Raw genomic sequence first — 10793 nt, 5'->3', positions numbered from 1 at the left:
AATATATATATATTGTCTAAAGCTTCTAGAATCATCTAAATGTGTTTTTTATCCCGTTACAGAACGCACATTTGCAAAAACCTTATGAGATCAACCTAATGGAGGAGCTAACGCTGAAGGGAGTGACTCAGTATTATGCTTATGTAACAGAAAGGCAAAAGGTCCATTGCCTCAACACCTTGTTCTCCAGGGTAAGTTTGGACCAAATCAAGGTCATAAATGTTCTTATTGTGCCAGAATGTATTGATTAAACCTGACGAGCCGTAAAAATATGAACTCTTAATGTTAAATATTGAACATCTTTTCAGTCCCTCCGGGGTTTTGCCATTAGGACTTTTAAAAACATCAAGGTTTGTGGTAGTAATTTATAAATATGTGCGCTCCTCATGTGTGATGGTAAATGCGACTTTTTATTATAGATTATAGCATCAAGTGAGGCAGCTGTTTAGTAGAAATACTGCCACCTGCAGGTGGGAGTAAACAGTCGCTTGGAGCCAATGTTTTTCACCATTTTTGCCAAAAAGCTGCGATAAACTCTCAATTACATATTAATGCAAAAAAGTGCAGGGATTTGTTGATTTTTGCGTGAATTTCCATGATAATTTGCAAGAAATCAGAGGGACTGATTGATTGAAAACGGATAGAAACTGATTGGATTGATAAAATATTTAAGCACAATGTCATTTTTACGGTTCTGTTTATGACCCGTTAGAGTCCAGGGGCGTCAAACCAAGTTTAATTTTGGGCCAAAACAAAAATCAGATAAATCTTCTGGTTGTGCCAGAATGTATTGATAAAACCCAATAAACTGTTAAAATATCAATAAATAAAAAATATCAGCGTTTTTTAAAAGTAAGTATTGAACATCTTTTCAGTCCCTCCAGGGTTTCATGATTGTTTTGGGGCCATTTGTGGCCCTCGATCAGTTCAACAGCCTAAAATTGGCATTAAATGCGGATCCGCATTTAAAATCAATGTTGGTGAAATTTTCACTGATGCCAGGCTGTTCAAAAATGATTCAATTAAAATCTTAAAATGTTAACGTGCAACACAAAGTATTCATCCAGGGTTTGGCTTTTAATTCAGTTTGTAACAAGGACCAAAAACAGCCAGTGGGTTTTAATAAAATAGACCTGGATACGACCATTTAATAGGCCCTTAAAATAAAACGAGAGTTAGTCATGGACTGTAATTGTGGCTAAAAGATAAATTAAAAAAATCTAGAAAAAAAATTAAAAATTTAGTATATGGTTCGACTTCTTTTATTATTATTTTAAATCTACAAAGAGCTACAGATATCTTTGCGTATTTCATTAAAATATTGTGTTCTCAGGTTTATTTAGCAAAAAAAGTTTTTTGTGATAATTGGGGGGGAAAGTAAAAAAATTGCAACTTGAAATGTTTGGCCTCCATGCCAAGAGGTTTGGATGTCACTTTTTGGCCACATAAAGAGCTGCGGCGGGCCGGATTTGGCCCCCGGGCCTCGAGTTTGACTCATGTTTCATGACTTTATGGCGTTCTGCGTTGTCCACACTCTGATCTACTTTGTTTCTGTTTGGCCTTCAGCTCCAGATCAACCAGTCGATAATCTTCTGTAACTCCTCTCAGAGAGTGGAGCTTCTTGCCAAGAAGATTTCCCAGCTTGGATATTCATGTTTCTACATTCATGCCAAGATGAGACAGGTCAGCTGGAAACGACTTTTACTGTCCTCTTATCACATTTTACTGTTGCACAACCTGAGCTCCTGCTCCAAAGGAAACAATGATTTCCTATAAATCTTCATGTTGTCAGATAACAGCCATGACAGCAGGGCCTTAAAGGGACAGGTCATATTTTTAAATGTAGTCGCATAAAGATAATAAACACCAAATATTGCAAAGTACTTTTTAGTTTTTAGTACACCTGAAATAAGACAAAACTAACCTGTAAGTAACTTTTTATTAGCAGAAATGAGCTTGTTTCAAATAAATAATCCCTTAATTATGGAAAACTGACACTGGAAATAAATGTAATGAATTATTACATTTTCATCAATATTAAGGAATTAGTTACTTAAAACGAGCTCCTACATTTTGCTGAAAAGTTACTTATAAGTTAGTTTTGTCCTAATTTACATGTAATAAGATATTTACACTAGAAACTAGTCCAAAAATACTTAGTAAGATTTGCTGTTTTTTCCATATCCAGAAGGTTTAGATATCTAAAGCATCTCAAACTGAAAATGTTCATATCAGGGAAATCCATCGCTCTTATTATATCTGAACAGTCTGGACTTTAGCAAGAGAATGCCAAGTTGATGCTGTTGGGTTTTCTCATTCACACAATGCAAGAGTTGCTACTATAATCGACTGTATGTAGTTATATATAACAATAAAAATGATTAAAAACAAGTGATTTATATTGATAAACGGCACACAGTGTCTGCATTTCATCATATTTTTTTCATATTTATTGATGCTGTCATGAAACAAAGTGGAGAAAATTGTAAAAATAACTTTTCCAATAATTTTTTTCTTTTTACAACATTAATAGAAATGTTCCAAGATGATCATAGATCATAATTCTAACAATAATGATGATCAATATGATAAATACCGAGCCTTAGTTGCTGTAAGGGACCTGGCAGCAGCCAGCTAACTAGCGTAGCTTTAGTTAGCTGATGGCATCTAACTTAATATCTTATGAAAGCATAGTGGATATAATGAAATGTTTGGTTTCTGGTGTTTTAATTGATGAAATGTAATTTGAGAAAAATACTCAATTGGATTGTAGCTCTCCATGTGCCACAAAACTGCTGGACTGAAAAATCAGAACTGTCCCTTTAAGGGAGGCCTTTAGTACTGACATGGTGGTATTTCCTACCAGCCCACTGTTGGCAAATATTATATTTAGTGACTTTTCAGACAAAAGAATCAGAATCAGGCTTTAAATTATCGACCGGAAAACTGATCGATTCACCTATGGTTCAAATGATTCCAGTTGTTGAAAAGACACTGTAAAACAAAGTCTGGTTGCTTCAACTGATTTAACTTTCTGAGTCTGCAGTTGAAGTGATTCTTTGTTTTTATTTCTCAGGAACATCGCAACCGTGTTTTCCATGACTTTAGAAACGGGCTGTGCCGAAACCTGGTCTGCACTGGTGAGTGATGCAGCTGCTGATGCTTCAATGTGTAAACGTCTCGTCTGACTGGTGGTTTCTACATTTTAAAGCTGCTTCAGTCTCATTCAGAACCCGGGATCACATTTCATTTAGTTTTAACCGTTTGATCAGCTGCTGCAGTTTGAAAAGTGGTTCTGATGTTTCTCTACATCTATTCTGCCTGCTTAACACTCAAATGTCTGCAGTGTTTGTCTGAACATTTTGGTAATTACCCATCATGCACCTTGTCATTTCCTGTGTAAGGTGTTTGGGATGATGGCTGCTGCTTCAGATTATTTCCTCTTTCCACTAGTTTGTGGTGTCATGAGTAAATCTCATGTTTTTATAAACGTGGCTTCATGCAGGCAGTAATTGTCTGCCTGGATTTCATCCTGCAGTTTTCTGCTGCAAATGTTGAAATTATTTTCTGCTGCAAATGCTGAAATTATTTGCCAAGAGGTTTGGACGTCACTTTTTGGCCACATAAAGAGCTGCGGCGGGCCGGATTTGGCCCCCGGGCCTCGAGTTTGACTCATGTTTCATGAGTCACTCTCTGCTGTTATTGGGAGCTAAATGCTCTGAAACAAAAGTTACAAATCTCTTTCCATCTGACTCTGAACTGCATCAGAGGAAAATGTTAGATGAAAACCACACACACTGTGGAATATGTTTTCTTTTTTTTACTTAATCTATATCTACAATCATTTAAGTTACCCTAACAAATGAAAATGTCACTGTCCAAAAATTTTATGAAATCTATTTATTTTGGACAAGTAAAATACCTGCAAAAATGAAAACAATTTTTAAAAAAAAGAATCAGTCATAACCTATTTGAAAACAAATATGAAGGAGACGGTGCTTATAAAATTATCCAAATATATCCCAATTTATACATTTACACATCTAATTTTTACACAATTTCCACTGTTCCAAATTATGAATAAAGTTAAAATGTGTAGCACATTTCAGCAACAAGGCAGTTTAAAGAGCTTTAAATCATAAAAACACAAAGATATAAAATAAATCATGCAGTAGGAAACATTACATTTTGATAACTGCCATCATCGTCGAGGTTTCATTTATTATCGTCCAACAACAACTTTAAACATTTGGGTTTTCAGTCCAGATTTAAAGGACCTCAGTGTTTCGGCTGTTTGACAGTTTTCTGGAAGTTTGTTCCAGATTTGTGGTGCATAGAAGCCGAGTGCTCAGATTCTCCATTGTATCCATTTAACCAATTTGTTTTTATTTTGGTCTACATCATGTTACCATCTGCAGTCGCTCCTGTCAGATATTTATACAGCCATGTTGGTTCACAAAACGACCAAAAACAAATTACATCCCTGTTTATGATGCATTTCATGAATCGGATCATGTTTAATCTGCATTCCTTTACAGTTTATGATGCGCTTCAGTAAACGGTTTTCCATAGTTAATTATTTTGGTTTTTTTCTCAGACCTCTTCACGAGAGGAATTGACATTCAAGCTGTGAATGTTGTGATAAACTTTGATTTTCCTAAACTGGGAGAGACATACCTTCACCGCATTGGGAGATCTGGTAAGAGCAGCAGAGATTATTCCTGGAGTAAATGTTGTTGTTTCAGTAACTTTAAGCCTTTAAATCCCTACAGTGTTTAAAATCCTTAAATGCTTCAAATTCAAAATGCAGTTTTGTGATAAAGTATAATTCAACACTCATTTAAAAGCCTGACTTTGGAAAAGATTTACAGTTAAAACCAGATATTTTATCACACAGAATAAATTTTTTTCTCGGTCTGAAGTCAAATCTGACTAAACTTTTCCTGCTTTTGGTCACTTGGAATCACAAAAATTATTTCCATTTGCTAAATACTAGAGAACTTGGTGAACATTTTATAGCAATATTTTGTGACGTTTTGCGTATTGTGTTCATGAATAAGTAGGTAATTTACATAATTTAGTTGCATTGTTTCAATGTAATATTACATAAAAGTTGGCCTATATTCTATCCGTTAAATGTTATAAAATTTTTTAAAATCTTTTAGTTTTCTTTTCCTTCACAGACCAGTCAAGTGTATTTGATTTAAAATAAAATTTTGCTTTATTTCAGTTGTTCCTGCTGTGTGAAATGCTTTCACAAGTCATTATTAAGTGATAAATTATAGTCGTGAAATGAAACTTCGTCTTTAGTTAGTTTGTTCTATTATTATCTCCAGTGTTGTTGGAAAACTTGCCTTGAAAATGCTTGAGCGTGCGAACCGTGTGATTGATTCCCAGGACGCTTCGGCCATCTTGGTTTGGCCATCAACCTCATCACGTACGACGACCGCTTCAACCTGAAGGCGATCGAGGAGCAGCTGGGGACGGAGATCAAGCCCATCCCCGGCATCATCGACAAGAGCCTGTACGTGGCCGAGTACCACAGCGAGAGCGGCGAAGAGGTCAAGCAGTGAGCCTGCAGGTACAGCAAACGTGTGCCAAACTGAAGGCTCGGGGGCCAGATGTGGCCCACCAGAGCTTTTTATGTGGCCCTCTAAACTAGAGACGCACCAATCCGATATTGGTTTTGGATATTGGTGGCAGTAGCTGCATTTTTATTACAACTATGCGCAAAACTTTGTCAATATTCTGCTAATGTTGGGCAATTTCACTAATTTTGCAATTGCGTTGTTTCCATTCAATAAACACAATTTAAATCATACATGAATAAGTTTGTTCACGTCATTAAAAACATGCAGCACCGTGATGCTTCACCTACTTCCTGTTGTCATGATTTTGCATCATCCGGTTGTTTCCACTGCAGTTTAGAAAAACTAATTTCAATTAAAAAAAAAAAAAATCCCAATTCTAAAACTTTCTATTAAAAAATTAATTTCTTAAATTGACACGTTTAAGTGAATTCAGCCGATTTTCTGTATCGGATCGATATTAGCCTATACTAAACCTCAGATATCGGCATCAGAAGGGGAAAAAAGTGGATCGGTGCATTCCTAGTTGGAATGGGAACAATGTGAATATTTTTGAAAGTTGCTACATTTTATAAAAAATATTTATTTTCTGATTTCCTGTCTGACTTGATTGTAATCTGTCTCCTACAGATCGGCCACTGCTCTCCTCCAAACCCTTCTCCACCCCCTGCTTGTCTTGGATTCTTTTTCTTTCTTTTTTTTTTTTTTTATGTTTTTTCGTGTACAGTTTCTTTTTCGGATGCCGCCATCTGGAACACGTTTGGAGACGGACACTTTCTGGAAGAACTCACCGGCCTTACTGAAAGGCCTCGCGCTGCTCCGCCACGTACCGAAGACGCAAGAGCCAGGAGGAAAGAACGGGACCAAAACGGAAACGACGTCGGCGCAAAAATAAAAATAAAAAACAACAACCGGAACGACTCTGACCCTCATCCACCTCCGACCCGGAAAGGACGCCCTCCATTCTGCACGTCTTCACCTTCAAAACTCTTCACCAATTTGTAACAAGTGCCTTAACGAGCAGTTTCAACACGTTCCGAAGTAATAACCCCGCCATCTTTAATCACTCCATATTCATGCTCACCTGATTGAGAATTGGTTCCGGTCGACGTCCGACCAGATGAGGAGGATTCATAACCGGTTTGGTCTGGCGGATAAATGAGGGCAAACTTGGATTTTCAAAGAGCACAGACTGGATTTAGTTGTTTTTTTCCCCTTCTTCGACAAGAGACGACCAGACTGCTCGGTTGCTTGTGATGAAGCTCGTTCTCCCAAGAGACCCTGACCCCTTTCCTTTCCGCTCGTCTTCAGCTTCAGAACACTAAAAGTCAAGAGAAAAGAGGAAAAAAAGCAGCAGCAGCGTGGAAAACGGGGGAAAAAAACAAAACACCGCGATTTGTGAGGATTCCTGTTCCAGTGGCGTTCCTTCGTCTTTCTTTTCCTTTTCTTTTTTGTCGTACATTACTTTGCGAGACACGAAGCCGACATGCGGGGCTCAGCTTTCACTTCCTGTACATACTTTCATTTTAAGATTGTTTTAAAAAAGAAATTGTAATAGTAACTGGCTGGCGAACTGGAAAGCTGCCCGTTAGCACTGGAGATCTTTTTCCCTTTACTGCCAGTTTCTTTGTCCTGCAACTTCGGCCCGGGAGTTTATTTATAATTTTAGAGAAGAAAAAATTTGCAAAAACATTTATTTGACTGTGTTCATGAAATGTTTTTGAGGTAATCAGCATTTTTTTTTTTATTACTCTAAAAATTTGACGGTGCAATTCCTTTAATGTGCACTTAGTGTTTAAATGTCGCCCTTATTCTCTCCTGCTACCAGTGTTAACAAGCACAGTCAACAAGATGGCTTCCCTTAACTTCTGTGTTTAGATTGACTTTTATCTCATTTTTCTTTTTGTGTCACCAGCTCAGGTTTGTTAAACCGCCTCCAAAAACTGATTTGTCAAAGCGATCGCTGGTGTTTTGAAGAGGAATAATCTGTGGCATACTCGTGCTTCTTGCTGCAGTGCAGCTTAATTGGCCGTTTTTGTTTTCTGAAGGGAAGCTGTTACGTTGATTTATGCCATGTTTAAGCTTGGCTACATAAATTCCTGTTGGGCAGAAGCTGTTTTGTCCATCCCCCTCTTTTGTATTTTTTTTTTTTATGTTCGCCAAATGCATCAAAATGAACCATCTGATTTAAAATGTAGCAGGAATTTAATCGAAACAACCTCAGCAGGTTGAGTTGCACTTAAAATCACACAGAGAAAGGTGGTTTCTTCCATCTGCTCTGACTTGGACTGCTTTATTTACATCTTTGATGACATAAATATATTACGGTGCAGAACTGCTGATTAATTGGCCTAAAAAGAAAAAAATTGAAAGAGTAGTTGTACTGCTGAGCCTGTGGCGTCTGTGCTCAGCCTGTCGTTGCTATATATTGTGGGGTTTTGGTCTCAGTTTGACATAAAAATCTTTGTTTTTTGCAACAAATTTCCCTATTTCTGGTGAGATGCTCGTAACTGCTCCAACCAATGAGAATTATTCCTCCAATTAAAGCTCCATTCTCATTGGTTGGAGCTCTGATTCCTGTTCTCTCGGTTTTGTAGGCCCACAAATCGTCGCAAATTTGGCTTTAATTTGGCTAATTCTGAGGGGAGGGACCTCCATTTTTCTTTTTTTTTCGGGGAGGGGGGGTAAATTAAACGAAAAATCAAAAGCGACCTAATCATTACCGAGCGAACAGGGATGCCATTGTTCAGACACCCGGCAGCTGTCTGTTTCCTGGCTGCCTTCCGTTAGTAACGGCTGCCGACTCGAAGCTAAAATGTTTCAGTTGGCATTAGCCGCGCTGACGCAGGTCGCCATTTTGAACCCTAAAGACCGAGACAAGAGCATCTTACCCTGGATTCGCTGGCTAAAGTTAATAAATTTTGAATCCAAATTGTCTCTGTCGTTAAGGTCTCTTTACAAAAATAGTATTGGGTGGGTAATTTGGCGCATTTGCTGCCCTGATGCACTCGTTTGTTATCTCAACGGTCACAAAGCCGGACAAGAGAACGTCACAACCGGAAGTGCATCGGTTAAAAATGGGAGGGACAAGTGGGCACCTAAAGACAAATCCAAAGTTTTGGTAACGGGTATAAAAATATTTAAGAGTTGCCCCTTCAATTTGTTTTCTAATGGCGTGTTCAAATGGAGTACACCTTAACTTAACGTCTCCAAATTTAAGTAAATTTATTAAAGCCTGTGTTAAATTTTTTTTTCTTTTTAAATTTGATGTAATTGGCGGTTTTCAGTGAGGCAAATTTTACATGTTCAAGAAGTCATGGATATTGAATATTGGATTCGAAGTTTTTTGTTTTGTTTTGGATTAATAAACTCACTGAAATTTATCGTCTGGTGTGTAGTTTGTTGATCGGACACTAGAGGGCGGTGTGGCGCACTTTGGGGTAGGTATATAAATAGACCTGGAGGCCCATCTGCCACTTGGACTCATCCCTCAAAATGGAGAGTCGTGTTGTCTTCTGCTTTTTATTCATAACTCTGTTTATTTGTGTGAAATGTTCACTGCCGCCTCCATGCGACAGGTAAGAATTTCTTAAAAATCAAATTTAACTCCAGCTTTTTGTTCATTAAAAGTGATATTTAAACTTAAAGAAAAAAGAATCGAGCATTTGTTAAACTATATTTGGTTCTGTTGGCTGTGTTGAAGGTTAAAAGTTCATGTTCTGTTTAAAACAAGGGAAATTGCTTTAGATTTTTTCATTTACTTAAAATTTTATCAGACTATTAGGAAAATCTTTGATCTTGTTAATGGCGCAACAATAGAAAGTTTACTAATAACTTCGTTTCTGTTAATGATTTGCAGCTCTTAATTTCACATCAAAGTCCATTCTGATAACTTTGGGGAAAAAATGTTTTTTACAAGCTTGGGAGTTGTGTGGAAATGTAGTAAAACCTGTACATTTAGGTAAAAATACTTAAAGCTAACAATAAATGGAGCATAAGGCATATATGCATCTGAATAAATGGAATAAAGTCAACGATTGTGTGGGGGTAAACTTTTTTTTTTTTTGTTTGTAATTTTGATTAACTTTGCATAACTAAAATCAACATTTCCGTCACTTGCAAACTTTGTCAGAATTGCAAATAAAAAAAAAACAACTTTAAATACAGGAATACCAGGCTGCACTCATTTCCTGGTCTGGGCTCCTTTTACATAAATTACTGCAGCAAAGAGTTGGTCAGAAATTTGGACTCCTATTGTTGGGTTTTCATGTTCATATGGCAGTTGCCCAGGGCAGAGTCTTCCAAGGGGTGGCACAAAACTAGATAAAAATACGAATAAGTTGAAAATTCTGACTTTCCAGTTAGAAAAATCGACTGGAATGCCTTCGGAAGCCAGATTTCCTACTGGGAAACTGGGAGCAACACCAGTTATGATTTCAGTCCGACTTTGTGTTTCAGGCCGCTGCTCAACTCAGCAGTAGAAGGATGTGGTGGAAACATGTTTATTTTACAAGACAAACGTGTAAAATGCGTCTAAAGCAGGGGTGTCAAACTCCAGGCCTCGAGGGCCGGTGTCCTGCAACTTTTAGAAGTGCCTCTGCTGCACCACACCTGAATAGAATAATTAGGTCATTATCAAGGCTCTGGAGAACTGAGGAGGTAATTAAGCCATTTGATTCAGGTGTTTTGTACCTGTGGCACATCTAAAAACTGCAGGACAGCGGCCCTTCAGGACTGGAGTTTGACACCCCTGGTCTAAAGTCAGTGTTGCATGTAGTGCCTGTAGATATTAAAAGAGAAAATTAAAAGTGTTTGCTTACAAAACATAAACCTTAAAATACACTGCTCAAAAAAATACAGGGAACACTTAAACACTTAAGTGAACACTTAAGTGTTCCCTTTATTTTTTTGAGCAGTATATTTAGAACTGCTGCAAAAAGTATTTGCAGTGATTGGTAAACGCATTCAAGAGAATCGAGCTGCTGATGGGCTCAAGAAGGATTTGCAAGCATCATGTATTTTATGTTGTAAATGCAGAAGTAAATTGCAAATCCATTGTTTACTTTGACTTATCTGTAAAAATGTCATAAAGCTAATCTATTTGACATTTTTAGGGGCATGCCATAGCAATGCATAAGGAGAGCAGTACTGACTTGCGAAGCAAGTCAGTACTGCCTCCATGCATTGCATGGCAGGCACCTATTG

At 37.5% G+C, this 10793-nt stretch overlaps 2 protein-coding genes across 2 annotated transcripts in view; both read left to right on the top strand.

Annotated features, from left to right (window-relative positions):
- ddx6 (DEAD (Asp-Glu-Ala-Asp) box helicase 6) overlaps positions 1-8971 on the top strand; it is a 14631-nt gene extending 5660 nt beyond the window's left edge. The window contains exons 9-14 of the mRNA XM_008426433.1: positions 63-191; positions 1567-1683; positions 3077-3140; positions 4598-4699; positions 5398-5581; positions 6219-8971. Coding sequence (XP_008424655.1) covers positions 63-191; positions 1567-1683; positions 3077-3140; positions 4598-4699; positions 5398-5573 — 588 coding nt within the window. The 3' untranslated portion in view covers positions 5574-5581; positions 6219-8971. The remainder of the gene's footprint in view (positions 1-62; positions 192-1566; positions 1684-3076; positions 3141-4597; positions 4700-5397; positions 5582-6218) is intronic.
- Positions 8972-8997: 26 nt separating this feature from the next.
- Positions 8998-10793, top strand: part of treh (trehalase (brush-border membrane glycoprotein)) — a 16785-nt gene continuing 14989 nt past the window's right edge. Inside the window, exon 1 of the mRNA XM_008426435.2 lies at positions 8998-9166. Within this exon, the coding sequence (XP_008424657.1) occupies positions 9084-9166 (83 nt within the window). The 5' untranslated portion in view covers positions 8998-9083. The remainder of the gene's footprint in view (positions 9167-10793) is intronic.

This window comes from Poecilia reticulata, linkage group LG13 (assembly GCF_000633615.1).
Source record: "Poecilia reticulata strain Guanapo linkage group LG13, Guppy_female_1.0+MT, whole genome shotgun sequence".
Lineage (NCBI taxonomy): Eukaryota > Metazoa > Chordata > Actinopteri > Cyprinodontiformes > Poeciliidae > Poecilia > Poecilia reticulata.
The sequence above is the reverse complement of the archived record's forward strand: the minus strand, read 5'-3'. Positions and strand labels throughout refer to the sequence as shown.